The following is a 23,155-nucleotide window of genomic DNA, read 5'->3' as shown; positions in this document are numbered from 1 at the left end:
GAGTGTGGAACATTCACTAATTGTATTTCGAAATAATGGTACTTGATCGCCTTTATTTGAAAGTTCCTCTTTTAATTATTTTTGGAGAAAGTTATGTTTCTTTAAATTAGTTGCATTTACCGGTAGTGGGTTTAAATTTTTTTTTCTTTATTTACTTTCAAAGCAAGCCGAAAGTATTTTTATAAGAATGAATAATTTCTTTTGTTTTGCATCGTATTATTTTTTTTATCTAATCCTCAGTATACTTAGTATTTGCTGTCTGGTTTTACATACTGTCTTTGACGTATTGTTATACTGAAGGAATCGCCAGATGTTCCATTTATATTAAATGATAGCTATATTTTAGTTATATTTACTATTATACTAGTTATATTTTTTGTATTGTTATTTTTTGGTTATTAAAAGGATCTTTTATGTATTTAGATTTGAAACCTCCGAAAATCATGCCATTCCATTTTTCCGGAGAATTGAATGAAGGTCTGAAGACTGCTGTAATGTGCTTAATAATTGACGGAGAAAGACCATTTGATTTCAAGTGGTTTAAAGATAACAATGTTTTATCACCGGAAAAAAATCGCTATACTATTGAATCTCTAAACGAGTTTACGTCCATCCTTACCATAGAACACTTGAATGCTGACAGCAATGGCAATTATACTTGCCGGGTCACTAATTCGGTAGGATCAGACGAAAAATCAGATGTTTTAATGATGAAAGGTGAGTCTTCAAATGAACTCATTCACGAAGTATCTGCTAAATTTCAAAAAGATGCTAATACGAGGTTAATATTAAAGCAATAGCAAAGCAAGGCCGAACATTATCCATTGCTAAAAATTGTTTTTGCTTTTTTCTGCAGATATTCATGTTCCCTTTGTTTTTTCTCAAAAAGATTTCATTATATCTAATGGTAATTTTTTTTTCTGTTCATAAACATAACAACATTTCATTTTTTCTTAGATTTAACGAATTTTAAATGTGTGAGAATCGTAGTTTAGTCTGAATTAAAGAATTTCCTGACGGTTTCTGTGGGGAATCGATAGATTTAATCAGCTTTGTTGTTTCGCTGAATCTAATAAATTTCTTTATTGGATTTATTTTAAAGTTAATGTTATATACAAGAACATTGAGCATTGTTCATCAAAAGGAATCGTTTTTAATTTCATTCAGCGTCACGATGTGGCGCTAGTTTACCATGAAATGGCAAACATAGCACTGATAGATGTGAGCTCTACAGTTTACCAAAATTTATCTCCAAATCAAGAAGCTCCGATGCTCATGAACATTGAAGGTAACGATGAAAAACACTGAACTTTTCAATTTTTCTGAAAAAACTGAATCTCAATAATCAGTATAAATGACAATGAGTTTCATTTGACTTTTTGTAGGCATTGTTAAGAAAACTGACTACATTTAGGATGATTATCTCAGTTTTTATCAATTTACTGGCCGGAGTCTTGCAGTGTCTATTGGTGGCAGGTAAGAAAATCCTTTCTTGATCTTATTCTGTTAACATTTTAGATATGCAGACTGGTTTTTTAATACTAATTATAAAAACTAAGGAATTTCATTATTAGGAGAATTCAAATTTATTCGAGAAAAAAAATTAATTTTGATCTAGAATTATGAATTATTTATGAATTGTTTTTCTAATTCACTTTATTTCTTTAGAGGGAAAAAATATTACTGATTAGTGAAACATTACTTTTAAGTGGACATTTATGCAACTTTACTTCTGATCTTTTAAAGAAAAAGTGATTTTTAAAATATTTTTCTGAGAAATGGACTCGTATTAAAGATTTTCAAAAACTGTTTTTCTTGATATAGATAAACTGGAGCTGATCTGGGTTTTGAAGAAATATAATTTAAAGAATAATTCTTGTTTTATTTATTTAGCTAAATAACCCTTTTCTGGAAAAACTGTCTTTTTTTTTTCAATTTATCTATGCAGTATTTTTTTTTTAAAAAAAATTTGAAACACTTTGTCATTAATTTCTCATGACTTTTGTTGAGGGATATTGAATTTCAGATATGGTTGTTATTTTTTATAAATCATTTTCAAAGATTCTTTTGAAGGAATTTGCTGTTTTATTTGGAATATGATTCAAAATATAAAAAATTTTAATACAGAAACAGGAAATCTATGCGCACGCAGATTTTTTCATTTACAGTTGTTGTTGTTGTTTGAGAAGATTGATATGTTTCAAGATGATAGTTTATTTTATTTTATATATATATATATGTAATGATATTTTAAACACTTAATTTCAATTTAATTAATTTCCAGTTTTATCTTAATCTAGCCCATAATAAGTTCATTCTCTTATTTCTTGATCCAATTCCACTGTCTCTACTTAATTAATTCAAGAGAAGTTTTATAAAGTTGCTGAATTGGCTAAACGCCGATACTTTCAGACGTTCGGCGTGAAGGAGTAAAAAATGTCCAGTAAGCACATTCTTTCTTAAAAGATCCCTGTGTTTCCATTACATGTGATTGACATGCGTCAGAAATCCCTATCAGAATCTTATTAATATATTAGCACAATGAAGAAATATTTTCCCTATCAAAATCTGAGGTTATATAAGGCGAGGGATAATTTATTTCGGTCCTTTTTTCCCTACTTCCGCTTTTGGCCGCGCTGTGGCGGACACACAATGTCCGCGTCTTTGCTTGTAAATAATTATGCTTCCCTGATGGATTAAAAAGATAAAAAGTCTCTTCACTGTCTTCAAACTGCATTCTGCTTCACAACAAATAATGTTACATATATATATTTCATATTTCAAGTTAAAAAGTTTTTATTATATTTCTAGGTTTAAAGCCACCCACTATCAAGCCTTTCCATTTTTCTGGAGATCTAAGAGAAGGTTTGAGAATTATGGTAATGTGCGGTATTATGGATGGCGATTCTCCTTTCGAGTTTCGATGGTTCAAGGATGGTGAACCGCTATTGCTAGAAAAGGGCCAATTCTCTGTTCAAACTATCAACGAATTCACTTCCATTTTGACTATCAAACACTTGAATGGTGAAAGCAATGGGAATTACACTTGTCGTGTCACGAATTCAGTTGGATCGGACGAAAAGTCAGATATTTTGTTGATGAAAGGTGAGGTTTGTATGTTGAGTAAAGGAAGTAGTACTCAGTAACCTTCCAGCAGTCTAAAAAAGTCGAATTTTTGATTCGACTTCGTTGAATGAAAAATCAATCATTATATTTAGAATTTCTGTTGTGATTTATTCAAATGCAAATCTATTATGAGTATTATAAATGTATGGATTCCTTTTTCCTTTTTTGAAAGGGAGAATGTAAATATATGTTATGAATTACACAGATTGTTTACCGCTAAGTTCTCTTTCGCTGTTTTAATCCTTTTATAGAAAGTGGGTGGATCATAGATTTATCATTTCAGAAATCTGTGTGCAACCTTGTTTAAACAAACACTCGATTCCTCTTTCCATTGAAAACCGTATTAATTATGAATGTTTTACGATAACTTTTGTTTACTTATCTGTGTAGAATACTTACCTCGCTGCAAATGTGCTTCATTAGAGCGTGCGCTAATTTACGAAATAAAATAAAATAATGATGCAATGCCTACGCCCTTTTCGAATTGACTCGTTCTAGCTATATTCTTTCGATATTACTTTTTAAATGAAAATGTGTTTTTTTTTAATATAGAAATTAGCTTATGTACTGCAACCAATAATTTAATAGAGATTTTTGTATAAATATACTGAATTTTTTTAAACTTATTTTTATTAAAATTATTACGGTTTGGTAATTAATGAAATTCTTGAACGTGATAAACTAATGACTAGATTCCTTGTATTTCCTTGTCCAATTCTCAAGCTTTATACTTATTCGAGAATAGAAGAATTTGCCCTTCTTTTAAAGAAAAAAGATCAAAATTTATTGCACGTTGTTCATCAGTAGGAATTTCTTTTAGTTTTATTTTATGTCACAGTGTGGCGCTAGTATACTAGAATAATGAACATCAATTTTCCGAATTGCGTTCTCTGTATTTTGCTGTAGATCATCTATAAATCTGTGGAATCCACAACGCTACAGAAAACCGAAAATAGGTGAGTTAAATAAATCCTTATCTCATATATGCATTACTTGCTCATGATTTCGCCTTTTCATCGAAAATTCATGTATCCTATTTCCTTTTAGGTTACGACGATGAAGTAAACTTAATTTTAAAATGGCTTCTTTTTACTCTGTTTATTTGGTTACATTGGTGATTCTCTGCTTTTGCTTGGTGAAAGGTAAAGAACGTTTATTCTGAAATTATTTCTAAATTTATTTATAAATTTAATGTAGATGCTGCCCACCGTACTGCATGTTAAGAAATGGCAATACTTATTTTTTTTATCCCTTTTTAAGAAGAAATATAAAAGAATGAAATTCCCTTAAGTTATGTGTGCCAAATTCTTTTATGTATTAAAATATTTTTTACAACTACTTTAAGTCACTGGCATCATTGAAACATATTGTGTTAATATTTTATGTCAGATATTTCAGTTAACTTTTTAAAATTCATTATATAATCCTGAGAATTTTCTTTAAATTTTAAAACAATGTTTTATTGATATACCATGACAAAAATTTTTTTTTTTTTTCGAAAAGATACTGTTATAAGAATATATCATGCTCACGGCTCTAAATGACCTGTTATTCAGAGAAATTTATTGAAAACAAGATTGTATGCCCTTGTAATGCTTTCAATATGAAAAGACGATTAGATGTCTGTCTCTATTGGCCCCAAAGACCGTAATGACTTAGTGGCAGAATCTCAGCTTCAGTGCTAAATTCAACAGAAATGCCTCATACATGCAGGACTTAAGAATGCTTAAATTGTTATCACTGCTGTTCCCCTCCAAAATTCTTCCCTCTAGTATGACCAAACGTTGGAAGAGGGAGAATGCTGGCCCAGGCATCTCTCTCGATACCTAGCCACGTTTCAAAGTTATGAGTTCGTCCCAAAATAGGCCTCATGTTGCTCATGTTGTTAGTCTAACTAAAACTGAATCGTGTTGGTGCCTATATTTACCTCGATAGTTTTGTTCTTTTAGAAATAAGAACTTTTCTTCTTTTTTTTTCCCTGTACAGGTTTGAAGCCTCCCAAGATTAAACCCTTTAATTTCTCCGGAGAGCTCAGTGAAGGTCTGAGGACCATGGTCATGTGTGGAATCATTGATGGAGATCTTCCTTTCGAATTTTCTTGGTTTAAAGATGGGACTTCTCTTTCATCAGAAAGGGGACATTTTTCCATAGAAACTCTTAACGAATTTACTTCCATTTTGACTATAAAAAGTTTAAGTGCTGGTAGCAACGGAAATTATACATGCCGAGTGACTAACGCGGTTGGATCCGATGAGAAATCGGATGTATTGATGATGAAAGGTAAGTGTGACTATCAGTAGAAAAATTGCATTGGATGTTCAAACCATATTTTAAAAAAATATTGTCGACGTTATGAAATGCACGGAGTTTTTGACATCTTTTAATAATTCGACAACTTTTCTAGTAAGTAACGAGTTAATGTAACTTTTATCAGAATGGTGTAATTTTTTTTTCAGTTCATGATTATTTTTACTATTAATTATAATGTGATAGACAATATAACTTTTTCTTAAAATAGCAAGTATGGAATTCGCTGATGAATAATTCATATAATGTTGGATTTATTAATGCTGTTAATATAATGTTGGAATGTTTAATAAAGATTGCATTTCTAAAAATTTCACAATTCTGTTAAATGCGAATTAGCGATTTTTTTTATTATAATTTTAATTTTGATAAAATCCTTCGTGGTTTGAATATTGCTTCATACAGCTTGTGAAAGAGAATTTTTTTAGTCATGTGATGCAGTTTTATTTCTACGGTTTCATATCTTTTGACCCTCTTTTATTTAGTCCGCTACTTTTTAGATTTATACTCTTGTATTTTTATCGGATTTGTCTTGAGTTGTGGATATATACACAATTGATGCAACATTTGTAAAGAAAACCTGGACACTCCTGAATTATTGCTTCAAAAGAGGCATAACACAATGATTCTGGGTTAATAATAGACGCATGAAGAATGTGAGAAAATTAGAAAAGAGCTAAAAGTTGTGGCAAAAAAATTACGCTTAACAAGTAATGTGAAATGAAAAAAAAAAGAGAAATTAATGAATATGATGTCATAATATGAAGTTTACTTCCATATTATGAATGTTCTTCCAAAATTGGAAATGAAATTTTGGATCTCTGATTGGAAATAAAATTTTATTTCATATAAAGAAAATATTTCGCTTCTGTCGTAATTTTATTTATTTGTGTATTTTATACGCTCTGCATAAAGTAGAGAATATAATCGGATTGTTGCTTCGGAAAATGGGACGACTTTACGCAAAATCATAGTTGTACAATGCTCTTTAATATTCAGGTGTGTATCATTTGTATGTGATAGATTTACAAAATGTTCATCATTTCGAATGAGTTTTATTTCCCTTTAATGTCACAGTGTGGCGCTAGTATACCATATTTCGTGATTTTCAATTTCAAAGAGCGTAGCCTCTACATCCGTTAAAAATATCTCCAAACTCTTGGGACCATCCAGAACTGAAAGGATTTATAGGTGAGTAAGTTAAATTATTATGCATCTTTAAACCAATACAAATAATAACTTCTGTTTTAAATTCTTTATTTCAATAATTTTGAATTCTATTAATTGATTTAATTTTCTATTTATTAGAAGTCATCAGTGCGAAAAGTGATTGGGTTTTTAAATAATGGAGATTCAAATAATTATCTGCTTAGTTTCAATAATGCATTTTCATCAGGCTTTAGGTAGGAAAATTCTTTCTCTTAATCCTGATTTTATAACATGTGAAACAAAGTATATAAGTGTACGAAAAATATAAAAGAATTAATTTATTTACAAACCAAAAGGTTAGGTGTCCTTTCAATTATGCCCTACCGTGTTCTGTATATGGACCATATTTTAAAAGCAGATTATTGTTTGTTTGTTTCTTATGGCACTTGCCACTGACAAGCCCGCTGTTACGAAGACAGCGATTTAAGCCTGAGGGGGAACGTCTCTTATTTTTTATAGCAGCGCCAACTAGGGCCAAGAGTACGACTTTGCCACTCACGCATCATTCATTCGCTTGCACAACCCCTTTTTACAGGAGGGCACATTCACACATCTCACAGATAGAACAACAGAAGAACAACCATGCCCAAACCGGGACTCGAACCCGGGACGCCCAGATCACGGGGAAGACGCGCTACCCCTATGCCAGGACGCCGGCAAAAGCAGATTATATTTTAGTATAGTAGTTTACAAGTTTGAAAAAATTTTCTTCTTGGAATTAAAATTATCATTTATCTTCGTAATCACGTATTAAAAATTATTAATACGTGATTCGTATTAAAAAATAGTTACTTCGTATTATTCGTATTAAAAATTAGTTATTTTCGTAGTATTATTTCGTATTAGTATTAGTGACTTCGTATTAAAAATTAGTTACTATAAAAGATCATCTGAAAATTATTGTCTGAAAATTTTGATGGCATTAAAAAGATTCGCAAATAATTCTTTTTGGTCCGATTTGTTTTATTTATTATTAAAACTATCTTGCTGATGTTGAATTTATTATAGTTTATAATTCAATATTTAGTTAATAAATGATATATTATATGATTTTAATTACCTTCATGGATGCATTTTCTGCTATTTTGAAGTAAAAAGTTAAAATTTTATTGATGACGTTCTTTTGGATAATAATAGACGGTGAAATTGTTTTAATCAGATTCATTCTTATAAATTACAATTTGTTTAAATATATCATAGAAGTGCGTTCGTACTTAGTTTTTGCATGAAAACTTGAACATTTTACATGATTCCTCGCTGTATTATATAGCATTTCACTCGATTGCTTATATTTTTTTCTCAATTCATTAAAGAATGCATGATAATGATTTCAATAAACTTTCAAACGCAATCATTAAATACTATTTCACTTAGAATGCAAAAATTTATTTAGTGAAGTAATAGTTTTTATATCAGATGTAGTTAAATTTAAATCGTCAGTTTTTACCTCAGTCGATGAACGTAATATTTTCACTGCGTCGATATCCAGTCGTTAATTTTTTTCAAATAAAAATATGATTCAATATATAACTCGTTATGTTGTGATTAATTTACTTCAACAAAATAAACCAATGAATTAACTTAACTCGGGTGAATTTCATCTTTTCCTTCAGGTGTGAAACCTCCCATCATCAAACCATTTCACTTTTCTGGTGAATTACGAGAAGGACTCCGGACCATGGTGATGTGTGGCACTATCGATGGAGATCGTCCTTTCAAATTTCAATGGTTCAAAGACGGCAAATACCTGTTGCCTCAAGAAGGTCGTTTCTCAATTGAATCTGTAAACGAGTTCACTTCATTTCTGACTATTGAACACTTGAGCGCTGACAGCAATGGCAATTATTCGTGTCGAGTTTCTAATTCGGCGGGTTCAGATGAACAATCTGATGTCCTGATGATGAAAGGTGAGATTATCGAATCGAAACGACAAATAAATACGATTTTTACGATTTTATTTTAATGGAGCGTCCTATGAGAAATAGATTCAGTGAGATTTTTACTGATATTTAGTGGTTTTTCAGAATTTATCTGCAGCTTCAGAGTCAATGTTTTAGTACATTATGAGACGCAAAGAAAATCCAATTTCCCGAGTATAGCGTGGTAACTTGCAAAGTGTATCTAGAACTGAGAAGCAAGTCAAGTAGAAGGTGGTATTTACTGTGATTCTGCGCTTTCTTATGTCTTTACGATTCAGAGTGACAATTCCAAACGGAATTCTTTTCTCCAACTTGCGTCTATTGTTGATATGCAAAAAATAATATATTAGCTTTCAATTATTTGGTTATGAGTGTAATTCATTGTCCATTATTCAAAGGATCTGAGATCCAAGCAGAAAAAATATCGAATACTACTTTTATACTGGCAAAGATTTATAGAAAAGTATTATACAGAATTTTTAATGAATACGACCATTGTCAAGTGTTTTCAGTACCACTGAAAAAACACTGTGAATGTCTTGCTATTTATTTGATTAATTTTATTTTCCAAAAGCTTCAAGACTTTTGTTGTTATTGTTGTTTATTCGCTTCCCATATCACTATTTTTTGCTTTTATAGATGTTTAGTTAAAAATGTACTGGATTTTGTATTTATTACCGATATTTGAAGACTAAAAAATTTTAGTGATTGAAAATATCTGGAAACAAAATTATAACCAATGTGATTACATATTATCGAGTATAAAATTGTAAAGAGAGAGATGAAATATATTCATCAATGCTTTAGGCAAAGCTATGTTTTTCTGTTTTATTTATTGTATGCAGCTTTTGAAATGGAAAATTATTCCTGTAATCTTTAAAATATTCAGTATGTAGTTTTGCAGTACAATAGCAATTACATTTCACCAGAATAAATGTAATATTTTCATAAACACCAGTTATTTTTATTTCGGTTTTATGTCACAGTGTGGCGCTAGTCTACCGCCAAACAGTTCGCTCAGCTTTGTAATTTGTTCTGTCTATATGTTGCTGTGAGAGTCTCTAAACATTGTAATTCTCTTTCGCTATAAAATCCTGAAGGTAAGTGAATTAATTTTGTTTTTATTTAAACAAGCTTTGATTTATTTTTCTTATTATTTGCATTTACTTTAATAAATAATAATATTCTCTTTTATGTTCATTATGATCTGCAGAATGAAGTGCAACCTTTTTTATGAATTTGCTTCTCTAATCTTCGTCCAGTTTCTCCACATAACAGGTATTCAATTTTCTTTGCCTCGAAAAATATGATCTGACTTCCTGTAAAGGTGTCTTTCCTCCAACACATATTGCATTATAAACCTCCGTACATCTTTTATTTCGAGAGTGAAAAAATTAGACGATGAATTTGTTTTTAAATCAAATTAATGATTTTTAAAGTAAAATTCTTTGCTTTTCTGTCCCCTCAAAACGCAAAAATAAGTAAACTCTTCTCCTCTATCATAAGATTTTTATTAATTTCGCAAAATAATGAAAAATAAATTTAAAAACGTGCTTATGTATTAAATTTTTTATTGTTCAAATATGTAAATACAAAAATATGATTTGCGAATTCAACAAGTATAAAATCTCGCATTCTAATTATTACCGATTATTATAACTTATCTTGTTGAATTATTATTTCAGGAAGTTCTTGTGGTAGACTTTTTAAATGATATTGCTGTTTCCATTTGCTCCAAATTTAATTGTAATTTGACATTTTATTTAATTAAATAGGATTTTAATTTAAAAGGAAATTCTTATTTATTATTCTTCAAAAAAGCTCGTTTTTTTGTTTGTTTTTTAATCGAATTAGTTTTTAAATATTGATGCAATTATTCAATTTTGTGTTGAGAACATCTTTGTTGTTAATGTCTAATAATATTAATTGTAAAGTGTTATGATAAAAAATTTGAATTGCAGAATCTTACAGCTACTTAATATGTTTTTCTTTCCTCTATAAGAATCACAATAGCTTAGTAATTTTTAATTCAGAACTAATTAGTATAATAAAAATATTTTTTGATCAAATGTCGCTCTGCGTGACTTTTTTGTATACTTTTCATGCAAAAATAGAAAAAAATAAATTATAATGAAGAGAGCTGAAGCTGAGGAAGTTTTTATGTTCATAATATTCTGATTTAATATATAATATTATATTTTAAATATTTATATTTTTAATATTTAATATTAATAATATTAAATATTAAAAATATTAATATTTATATTTTTATAGTCTGATTTAATATTAATATTTTTATAGTCATGGCCTAAGATAATTGTTTTGTTTAAAATGAGATATAATATTGAAATTATTATGATTAGAATTGATTTCTTTAAATATTCTTTACCCTTAATGCAAATATTTTTCACACTTTTTCAAAAGTTTGCATTTAATATCAAACAATTTTGTTTCAATATGTTAACATTCGTTTTTCAGAAACATTGCACTTCTGTTTTCAGATAGTGCCTCCAAACCAAATATTGGCTCTTTCCGATTTTCGGGTGACCTGACAGCCGGCAAGAGAACCGTTGTTCTCTGTGTAGTCGTGGATGGTGATCCTCCCTTCCATTTCGCATGGTCGAAAGATGGGGCAGAACTGCAAGACAACGAGCAGTTATCCATTGTCAGATTGGATGATTTTACTTCTACTCTTTCTATTAGCAAACTCAACGCAAATAGTAACGGTAACTATTCTTGTAAAGTCTCCAATGGGGCTGGATTTGACATCAAATACGACACTTTGCGCGTCGATGGTAAGATTTTATAAATATGAAACTACAGATTCACTTGAACCATGATACATTCTCAAAATGTGTATGCTCTCAACTTATTATTTCTTACAGCATTTTTTTAATAATTGATAAGATCTGTAGCTATCATATTGTCTTTAATCATAACATAATTAATGGCAATTTGTGAAAATATATTCGTTAAATTTTATTTCATAGCCGACGTCTAAGAATTTACGAAGCGCGCGCAGTGTTTATCCTTAAATTATTTCATGCATGAGTGTTCAAAACTGTGATTATATATACTTAAAAAAATAAAATGTATTTATTTTGTATGTATTTGTGATCCTTTTTTAGATTATTCGTATATGAGTGTTCAAAACTGTTGTTATCTGTTTTAAGAAAAAATAAAGTGATTCTGTGTTTGCGAAATCGTTTACTTTTGCTATTTATTTATTCTAAAATGCTTACAGAAATCATATTCGCCTTTACTGTAATCGGTTACTTTGTCTTAAACTGTAATTAAGTGATAATGATATAAAATTTGCTTATTAATGGATGACGGTTTCCATAAATATCAAATTATGCAAATTTGTTGGGCTTTTTTTAAAATTTTGATTACCATATGCAGTAAACTGGTTTTGTCTAATTAGATTCATGATACTTGATTCATATTCTTCTTTATATTTGCTTTTACATATTTAGATATGTTCTTGGAATGTCTTGTGTAAACATTACGTTCATGTACATGAGCATTATTTTTATTTAACATGTCCGTATTTATAAATCTTATAATGGAAAAGACTATTAAAAGTCATAATAAAACATCTTCGTATATTTGATATCTGAATTAAAATGTGTTTAATGTTTAATTATTATAAATTAAATGTGTTTAATGTTTTAATTATTGATGTATAATTTTTTGGTTAGATTGTAAAGCTTTAAAATAAGTGTAAAAAATTTATGCAACACAATACTCGAAACTGTTACGAACAGCCTTTGTAAATTTAATTATCACTGTAGTATTTATTTTTGTGTGATCAATAATTCTGCAATTCTCGTCAGATTAGAATATAGAAATATTGTGAGTAAACTGTTTGATGAAGGTAAAAGAATTGCAGTACAAAGATGACGCATCTCTTAACTTTTTTAGTGTGTATTTTTCTCATTCATTTAATGCATTGATGTTCGATTGATGGTTTGTTACAAACATTTCATCCCGTTGATTTAATTTCAGTTGACGTATTCATTTTAATCGCATGATTTATATTTCTTCAAAAAACAAAAAATTATTTCCCTGTTTCTTAAATGTTTTTAACTTTTGCAATAATAATAATTTTATTGTGTATCCGATGCTTTTAAAGCTCAGTTTTGAAATTTACATTTCATGTTGGTTGTGTTTATTAAAAAAAAAAAAAGTTGTTTCTTTTTTTTTGCCATATTTGAAAATTTTTCTTGTCTACATATCTCCTTTTAAATTCTTTTATAGAAACTGACCGGATCAGTTATGTGTTTTCGCAAATCATTGTAGAAAATAGTAAAATTATGACATATAAAACAATGAAATTGCTGGGCCGTGATATATAAAAATATTCTTTTCAATGATAAGAGTTATTCTTAAATCATAATGAATCTTGTAATTGGTATTCCGTATGTATGCATTCATGCATACATACATATATATTAGATAAATTTTGGGGTGTGTCTGAGTGCATTTATATGCAACAGATCTAATGGACGGATTCACTAAAATTTGAATTTAAACTTATGACTTTTATCACTAGCCAATAAATTTGTGATTATAATATGATGAAACTTTTTACCGATGTTTTTCATGGGTATGTGCTTTATTATGATGTTTTTTCTGTTGAAGTGTTGTTTTTATATGATTGCCTATGGCCGAAATTTCTCTGTTAATTTATATTTGCTTCGACTCTTCAAATTTATGAAAATCACTCAAATTTTTTTTCGAACATTTTATTTTTAATTTGATAAACTAGGTTTATTTCCCGACGTACTCTGATATTTCTCGATTTCCGTTTTTATATATTTCTTCAATAAAATGTTTGCTGAATATTTTTGTTACCATTATTTTTCTCTTCACTTTTAGTTTTATACTCTTTTTTACAGAATTCACATATGTGTATTTACTAAGGGTTAAAAGTGAACTACAGACTGTGGTCAAAGGAATGTATATAACGAAGTAATCGAACGTCAGATTATTTTTTCCATGAATAGAAGTTGATTCATTAACAGTTGTTTTGTTTTGAAATTTATGAAAAAAATGATCCTTCTGTGTATGATAATTATTCATTTTTCGTTAAATATAGAAATATCTAAATTTATTATATATTTTGTTTATAACTGAATTTTTTTTAAAGAAATATAAAAACTTTGATTTGCAGACATTTTCTATCATTATATTATGTTTTCTTTTTTTCCATAGAATCTTGAACTGTACATTTTTTTTTATTTTATATAGCTTTTAATTATTTATTATACATATTCATAAAGTTATACCAGTTTATTACTAAAAATAATAATGATTTTAAATGATCGGAGAAACTAATTTTTTAAAATGCTTTTATTGTTATTTCAATTTCAGTATTATGTATTTGTGATTTTGTAAATTTCGCTGAAATCTGTATTTACTTTATCCAAGAATTTGAATTTTATAAAGTACGTTATAAATCCCGCTTCAGTGTAAAAAATGATCCCAAAGTAATTATTAATATTTTTATAAAATTGACTCATTTAACTAATTGACTAACATGATTAATTAGATTATGCTGTTGACTGTAATGATTTCTAATATTCAATTTTTGACCATCTGGAATTTTGAGATTCTTTTTTTCGGTGCAGCACTTTATTTAAATATAAATTTGGGCTACGCCATTACTCCTGAATAACGAACTAACAGGCTTATTTAGTTTAATGGCGATTTTGCTATGTGTCGCTGAACAGTTGTGATACAATACCGATAATAATTCATGGTGTTATATTTATAATCTCTGAAAAATATTCAAAGCAGACAATGCTATAAAAAACATTCATTATTTATTTTGGCAAAATATTAATGATTTTATTTAATTTATTTGATGAACAAAAAAATATGGAAGATTAATTTAAGTTAAAATCTAATCTTGTGTTCTTAAATTTTGCGTATCAGTTGAATTAATCCTTTATATAAAAAATTAATTGCAAAATTATTAATAAATATTTCTGATAAATAAGAAAATATTTGATAGAATAATTACCATGAACCTCAATTTTCATCTTGACCAAATTTCTGTGTGCGATTAGAAATGAACTTTTATTGATGTTAAATCAGCTTTTAAAAAAATGTAGAATTTTCATTCATGTTATACGAGTTTTGCCATCCCTAAAATTCTGCCAATATGCCTGAAGGTACCGTTTTGCATTTGTTGTATTGCCGAATAAATGAGAGTGATATACTGAAGTACTTTTCCTCTTCCAGTATCTCCGCAGTGGGTGCAGGAGCCCAAAGATCTCTCCACCATGGGAGGGCAGACAGTCACGCTGGACTGCGTCACCAGAGGATATCCCAAGCCAACAGTCGTCTGGAGGAAGAAGAACGGTGAGTTAGTTTGCGAACTAGCATGTTCGTGAAATTGCGTTTTGAAGTGCTCTTATAATTGAAAAATCAATTTCATTGTATGAATAACCCATAAAATTGCTTATAAATTAAAGATTCGTAAGCTTGTTGTTAACTTCCAAATTTGTGATTTTAACATGCCAAACTATATTTCTATTTGTATCAAGAGATAAAAATTAGAAACGTACAAATAAAAAAAAGAGACCATTATAATACTCTTTTTATGTATATCGAGAAAGTCAAACTGATTATTAATATGTTTTTTTTTATCCTACTTAAATTTTCTCTCGTTTGTTGTCAAAAGGAACTATAGAATTCTTTTACTAAGGACTATAGAATGTTTCTGTTTAGCATCAATTGATTTTGTTCTTTTCACAACGTCTTGGTTTCTACAATATATATATATATATATATATATATATATATATATATATATATATATATATATATATATATATATATATATAGATATATAGATAGATAGATAGATAGATAGATAGATAGATAGATAGATAGAGAGAGAGAGAGAGAGAGAGAGAGAGAGAAATATTTCCCCCCTAGGATTATATACTATGAGTTTCTGATAGAGAATTCTTTACACGTGTTGATTTAGGCATGAGAAATTTTGATATCTTTTAAATTAATTCGCTTAGCATGGCAGATTTTTATCCCTTTACTTAGATCTTGTGAAAGTACGGATTAAAGTAGTTTTACATAGATCGTGTTGCATTAATTAAATTTTAAAAAGGTGGAATTGGATCAGGAAATAAGAGAACATTTTAGAATGAAAATATGGGTTAAATTAAGATATATATATTGTGGGGAGTAGCACGCAAAGCCATGTAGGCACGTTAATAATTCCTTTATATTGTTTTTCTCAATTTGCTTTTATCAGACAATATAATTTTATGAACAAAAACTTAATATAATTGGAAAACTATTTTACAAATAATTGTTTATCTTGCATTGATGGTACATGCTAATATTATCTGCGCGATCCAATTAATATCTGTGACCATGGTGGACTGATTTCATTATCTCGGCTTCAGAAATATATTTGTCAAACGTTGTTCCTCGATGAGGTGTGGGAATTTGAAATGGGAATCCTGTCTGATATGTCCCTTGCCATATGAATTTTGGAAAAAGCTGTACACATTGTTCTAATCACGGTTCGAAATTGTTCATCATGTCGTAAAATAGTCTTCATCCTGCTTCAAAATTAAAAGGAATTCATTGATATCTTATTAATTAATTAATTAATTAAATGAATAAAATGCATGTTTATTACATTACAATTATGTTCCATATTTATAAGTATGGCTTTTCCTTTTGTTTTGTTTTAGAGGATGGTGGAGAAATAATGGTGACAGACAATTCCCGATGGAGAGTAATGGAAAACGGTTCGCTGCTGTTCAAAAAAATTGACAAAGGAGACGAAGGTGTTTATACATGTGAAGTGTCTAACGGCGTGGGAGAAACCATTAGAAAATCAGCCAGGCTTGACGTCAAAGGTATGTTTTCTATTAAAATTTTCTTATAGCAATTTCTATATTATGTTATTATCTTACAGAATTGTACGTACCATTTAATCACGGTTTAAAAGAAATCTATTGTAAAATGATCCCTATATAGAGTTTAGGCTTTAATATTAACTAAATTAAAAAGGAAAGAAAAAAAAATGTATCATATTCCATATTTTATCTCTTTATGTGTGAGTGTGTAGTGATTTTAAAAATTCTGACATATTTTAATTGTAAGTCAGGGATATCAAATCAGTTTTAGACAGAATTATGTAAGAAGAAAGTTATGTGTTAGTCTAAAGGATGTTGTTTGATCTAAAGTGATTTGAAGCATGACATATCATAATTTCAATTTCGGAAGTAGGATGGGATTGTATAGAAAATATTGAGAGGGCAAACATTTATTTAGTTTGGAGGCAGGCAGTAGAAATAGGTGGGCGCAGCGGAGCGTTTGTAAATTAGAGAATTTCAAAAAATCATGTGATATAGCATGAATTGGTGGCGTCGAAGGTTGTATGAATCTTGATTATTCACAATTAGCATTCATTTATCTTTTTTCCTTCGCAAAACTGCATTATTTTTTTTTTATTTATCTTTATGGTTTGTTAGAATTTTTTGGCATCGCCTAGTTTGTAAGTTATATCATATGCCTGAAGAAAAGTATAACAGAACTTGCATTTTCCCTATTATTGCGCATGATTACGGAAAGTATGTGTGAAAGAAATTAATATTACACAGAACTATGAAAAGCATAATTTAAAGAAATTAATTATAATACTGAATAGTTACAAAGAATATTCGAAACGGGATCTAATGACTGACGGTAAGCGAAAAGAATCTGGATTTATTACATAATTTGTAAACAATAGTAACAAATATAATATGATAGACAGTACTTGTGGTCTTTTTGTCGAAAATGTGTTGAAATGGCGTTCAAAATCAATATTTAATTGAATCTGAATATTTATTTAAGGCACCCATGATATTGAAGATGCATGGATTTAAAAACGTGTTTTGATCACATGTTTATCGCATGCTTTGTCTGAAGATATGATAGTGAAGAAAATGTTTATATTTATTTTTGTATTTTTTTTCCCTCGAAATATTTTAGATTATCATGAGTATTGTAGAATCAAAAAATTTCTCTATTAAAAGATTGAAAAATAAAACTTTTTTTAAAAAAACTAAATTCTTATTTCAATTGATTCAAATAGTTAATGTAGAATTATATTTATATTTAAATATTATTATATGTATAATTATATTTTTAAAAAAATCTTTTTTTTTCCAGCTCCTCCCCGGATTAGTTCCGCATACCGCATCAAAAGTGCCCGCAAAGCTGAGTCGGCCACCCTCGTTTGTGAGGCGGAGGGGGATCAACCATTAATGACGTCATGGGCCAAGAATGGAATTGGTATGCAAACCACGGGCAGGTCAGTAGTTTTCTGTATGTTTGAAAATATAATACAAATCAATTATTCAGAGGCAGTTATACTAGGGGGACGGGGGGGGGGAGTAATTGCACCCCTATTGAAGATTGGATACCAGGCCGGTCAAATCAGTGAAAGTCGGACATCTGATTCAATTGTCGTCCATGAAGTCTGTAGTTTATAATACTTTGCAGATTTACCAGCATGGTGGCAAGTGAATGGAGCGTTTCATTTTGCCGTTTGTTTTTAGTCGCTCGGCTAAGAAATCAAAACTATGGATGCTGGTAGAGTTAAGTCGGCTAATGTTAAATATATGATTTTCTGCATTTGGCAAAATAAGTGCGGCATTTTATGACAAGTGAATAAAATGCCGCATCTTTGCGGATTGTTTCTTACCTGTCGACGAAGAAATCATTATGATGGTGGTCGACGACACACTGTTAAGCTTCTCCTTCTATTATCGTACATTCAGATTATAATTTGAACTATTTTTCGCAAATTCATCGATATGGAAACAAGTGAAACAGATATCGCATTTTACCGATTGCTTTTGGTTAGTCTACTAAGAAATCTGCACAGTCGATGAAAATTTGTATGAATTGTTACGGTCTTCGACTATTGCGATCACTTTTTGGTGGAACTGTTAGAAAAATTTGGATATTATACAGGACTTGGATGATAGGATAATACAGCGTATACTAGGATGTTTTTCGATTTATTTTTCTTTATTACATATGTAATGGATCTATAAGAAAAGAAATAAAATGCTATTTTTTAATGCTTGTCACATTTATAGATAAATTTTTTTAAGCATTTGAAGTTTAGATTTTAAAATTCATACAAAAGAGATTTGTATGACCCACCCCCTTCCCCTATCGAAAGATCCGCTGCCGCCTTTACAGCTGATTTAATTACTAAAAGGAACTGTGGTAGTAACTAATGGACAAATCATTCTTCAGGACACGCTAAAAAAAAAAAGGGAGTACACTATTTGGGAGGCTAGTTGATGGATGTATAGAACAAAATTTAAAAAATACATAAAAAGGTAAATAAAATGCATTTGGTATGAATGTGCACTTTTGAACTGTACCACTTTCGTTTACCAATTTAGCCCAAATTTGATACAAATCTACTGTTATGATAATCAAATCACATGCTTTTTTTTGTAGGGCATATATATATGTAAAATAATTTTGCAGATGCGTGACCGAAAAGACAAAATTAGAATTAAATTCAGTTTTTTTTTTTGTTTTTTTTTTTCCCACTGGAGGGCATGGTTTGTACGCGGGGAGGAAAGTGGAACGTGTTAGTTCGCACCAGAACACAAGAGCGAAAGTATGAGAGTTTTTCCCTTATTGCTTTTACTAAGAGATTATTACAGGGATTTCTTTGACACATATCGACTCAGGAAGGGGAATATTAGATATCTTTGGAAGTTATGCTGTAGGTGTAGGGATTTCTTTATCCTTTCGCTAGTTGCCTAAGAACTAAAGCTTAAGCATTTTTTTAGAATGCATGTTAGAAATAATTAAGTAAAAAAGTGAGATTTGGATCAGGAAAGAAAAAATTTTAGAATAAAATAAGCACGGATTTATTTAAGATTAAAAAAAAAAAGTGTTCAAACATTGAATTTGTGTTTTATACTCTTTCTTCCCAACCATTTGTTCCAATTGGAACAAAAATTACACTTGCAGTCACGAAGCCTTAAGCCCTATGCCAAAGTTCATATGTGAAAGTCATTGCATTTTTGAATTAACGCGTTTACATTCTTTTGAAAGTACAGTCCGACAGACGGTTAAACCTTTGTTGGATTTTCTGAAAATGTTATAAATGTCTACACTATGGATGTTAAATATGTATACCAATATGTGTGTATTATCCAGCTCTGTCCGTTTTGCAATTATCGTATGCAGTTGTATTCGAAAAGCTGGTGTATTTCAGAGAGACTTACTCTGAACTCATTTTTCTCAAAATTTGATAAAAAAAAAATTGAGAATTTGATTAATGATCCAAAGTTTATTCGTTAAAGAGTTTTGAACTAGACGAATTTTGAGTTGTCTCTGTCAAAGACAAACAACCCGACAGAAATTTTCAAAAAATGTGCTTTTCGAACTCGTAAAGATCTGAAACGTGGAAATTCTTCAAATTCTTGAATTCGCATTTTTTTTAATCGATTACAGCATTTTGTCTATACTTCTTATACGAAAAAATATTTAGATATTATTTAACTTTAACAATATTATCCGTATTCACTAAAACGTGTTTATTTCAGGGTTCAGATCAATGAGGAACTGTCCGCAACGGGAATCATCGCTCAGTTGACCATCCTTTCCACCCACAGGAGCGATGGTGGATCCTACACCTGCTCCGCCAAGAATAGGTTCGGAGAAGTCAACAACACCGTCGTTCTCAGGATTGTCGGTAACTTTAAGATGCCTTTATTTTTCATCTTCATTCATTTTTTTTTTCCCCTACTGAACTCATTTCTCTTCAACCATCCAAGAGTATTATAAAACATTGTAGTATTTTCTAGTTTAGAATTTAAGGTTTTACGCTTTTTCATTTATTTCGTAGTCGTGACTAGTCTGGTGTAAGAATTGTAGTATTGGTAGGTCTCCTGCTCTGAAAATCACGAGTCATCGGCATCCACGTTGTGCGGTTGCTCTTCATTTTGAATATAATCGTAATTTTGTATTCTCGGGTTGGTTAAATTCGTGATTCTGCTTCAGGTTTGTGAAGGTTCTGGTCAAAGGCACGCTTTCTGTCCTAGTATGACCGTGCGTCCAAATAGTCACAATCGTCATAGAAGTGCAGATCGATGAAGGATTATCATAACTGAATTATTTTCTGTTTCAGATAAAAATGTATGCATTTAAAATGTTTTTTGTGTAATGTATTCCTAAAATTTAACACATCGATTAGTTTAAATATATCCGTATTAGATCTACTGTGAATTATAAAGATAATATGTGACAGATTACATGATAAGCATTGAGTGAGTCACTAAATAACGTACATAAACAACACTGACAAACAGCTCGGTGAACAGTTCTAAACTTTAATATTTGGAATTCAAAATTACTGTTCTCCAATGACATCAAAGAAGAATCGGTATAAATTGTATTAAAACGTAACAAATTATAAAAAGTTTTTCGGTCTTTTGAGTTAATTTTTAAAAACTTCTCTTAAAAAATAAGAAAAATTCGTGAGAAGGAAAATAAAATTAATTATATACTAAATGAATCATTATACACCGAAAAAATATTGAGATGTAGATTCTCAATTAAAAAGTTTTATAGTTTCACTGTAGCTGCATACGAGTCGTTACTAGTTCCAATTGTTGTATGCTGTTTATATCCTTTTATATGATGCTATGACTAACTTTAGAGAAATAATTGCTTCAATTCTTAATGTAAGTACGAAGCATAGATTGTATTTCAATACATATATTTATAATATTTCCCTGACAGAGCCACCAGAGAGACCCGTATCCGTGAAAGTCGGCGAGGTCTGGAGTCGTGCTGCTACCGTGTCCTGGTCACCACCTTTTGACGGAAATAGTCCCATCACTCAATATCTTGTGCATTACTGGAAAGATATTGAAGGTATGGTTTTATTTTCAACTTATTTTTTGTTTTTGGAATGTTATGAAAATGAAAGATGCTGTTACGAAACTTTTAAGAGCTACTGGTGAATATCTTTATAAAAATAATCGATAGATTGTTGCTACAAAGAAAAAAATGAAAAAAAATATTTTTGACAGAAAAGATTAAATATCTAGTTTGAAATTTTATATGAAATATGAGTCTATTTTTACTCGTCATTATATAATCAATTTATGAAAAACTCAAATTCATTTAAAAGCGCTGAATGTATCATTCATTTCCACATATTTCTACAAACCACAGTGTATTTTGTTTTGATACCAATGATTCTGTAAAGTGCATCTTACAATCTCATATGAATTTGCTTCTTTTCCTCGTTAATGGTGACATGTTATGTTGATTAGGAACTTCCCATCGTCTTCAAGAACGTAATGTACCTGCCACACAAACTTCCGTTCTTCTGGGGGACTTGCAGCCAGGAACCACCTATTTGCTGAGGGTGGTAGCCGAGAACGATGTTGGCAGAGGAGAATCGTCAGAACCTTTTAAACTGCGCACGGAAGAAGAAGGTGAATATCGTTTTTCACTTCATTCATTCGTCCTGTTCATTCAGAATACGTTGAATTTTATCTGAATGTAACATTATAATTTGAATCGTTGCTGGATAATTGATGAAGTACTAAAAAGTAGTTTATGTCAAAACCTAATTCATTTGATTTTTAAACAGCTGGTTGAACTTGGCTAAAAGAAGATTAGAAAAAGGGTTCCATAGGGGAAAAAAAAAGAAAAAAAATGCTGATTTTTTGCTTGAATATTGGATCGATTATGCCTACGATAATTATGCTTATTTGGGAATCCAGTCCCCTGACGAGTTTTATTTCATTCTTTCTAAAATTTGTTGTTCAGATTTTAAAAAATGAAGATGTAGATGTGTTTTTTACAAATTACTGTTTTTAAATATGCGGGAATGATTCCCCCCCCCACACACACTTTCTCTCATTCTTTCTTATTCCAAAGAACGTCTTTCATAACATTGGTCCAGGGAATATTAATCTGACATGAATTCAGGCGAGTTTTCTAGCGATTCATTCGTGAAATAATGCTGACAACAGTGCTTTTAATAATATATGAAAATGAATTTCTGTTTTAGACCCGTTTTTCTCAACTGACGAAACAAAAATTTGACACAAAACTACACTTGTTGTCACAAAAATATATTTTTGAAAGTACAGATCGAGAGATGGTCAACCCCTCAAATTTGATAGATATCTACGATATAGACGTTAAATCTGCATACCTAGATTTATTCATATAGCTCTCTTTGTTTTTTAGTTATCGTGTTCACTTATATTCGAACAGCCGAACAGACAGACTTCCTCTCAATACATTTTGCTCAAAATTTGATAGAAATCTGCAAATTTGTTGTAAAGTCAATGTACCATACTTCATTCTTTAATTCAAAGCGTTTTTGAGTTCTTCCCGACAGACAGACAGACGGACGGACGGACAGGCATTTTCCAAAAAGCGTGCTTTTCAAACTCAGGGAATTCTAAAATTTGGAGATTTGTCCAAATCTCGAGTCCGAATTTTTGAAGATTACATTACTTTCGTATACGAGAGAGTAAAAATGTGAAGGGCTCAGATTGCCGGCG

General features: G+C 30.0%; 1 protein-coding gene across 26 annotated transcripts in view; it reads left to right on the top strand.

The window, feature by feature from the left end:
- LOC129978905 (cell adhesion molecule DSCAML1-like) overlaps nucleotides 1-23,155 on the top strand; it is a 139,729-nt gene that overhangs the window by 91,368 nt on the left and 25,206 nt on the right. For 20 of the 26 annotated variants that reach the window (XM_056091532.1, XM_056090827.1, XM_056090708.1 and 17 more), the window contains 6 exons: nucleotides 14,811-14,930; nucleotides 16,292-16,459; nucleotides 17,760-17,901; nucleotides 20,171-20,319; nucleotides 21,369-21,503; nucleotides 21,908-22,072. In XM_056091532.1, coding sequence (XP_055947507.1) covers nucleotides 14,811-14,930; nucleotides 16,292-16,459; nucleotides 17,760-17,901; nucleotides 20,171-20,319; nucleotides 21,369-21,503; nucleotides 21,908-22,072 — 879 coding nt within the window. Of the gene's footprint in view, nucleotides 1-423; nucleotides 718-1,400; nucleotides 1,477-2,811; nucleotides 3,106-4,060; nucleotides 4,083-4,173; nucleotides 4,269-5,112; nucleotides 5,407-6,750; nucleotides 6,837-8,255; nucleotides 8,550-9,434; nucleotides 9,662-9,757; nucleotides 9,840-11,062; nucleotides 11,357-14,810; nucleotides 14,931-16,291; nucleotides 16,460-17,759; nucleotides 17,902-20,170; nucleotides 20,320-21,368; nucleotides 21,504-21,907; nucleotides 22,073-23,155 lie in introns of those variants that run through there. The other 6 variants (XM_056090753.1, XM_056090743.1, XM_056090787.1 and 3 more) reach the window with 6 other exon arrangements.

This window comes from Argiope bruennichi, chromosome 1, assembly GCF_947563725.1.
Source record: "Argiope bruennichi chromosome 1, qqArgBrue1.1, whole genome shotgun sequence".
Taxonomy (NCBI): domain Eukaryota; kingdom Metazoa; phylum Arthropoda; class Arachnida; order Araneae; family Araneidae; genus Argiope; species Argiope bruennichi.
This window is presented reverse-complemented; position numbering and strand designations above follow the sequence as displayed.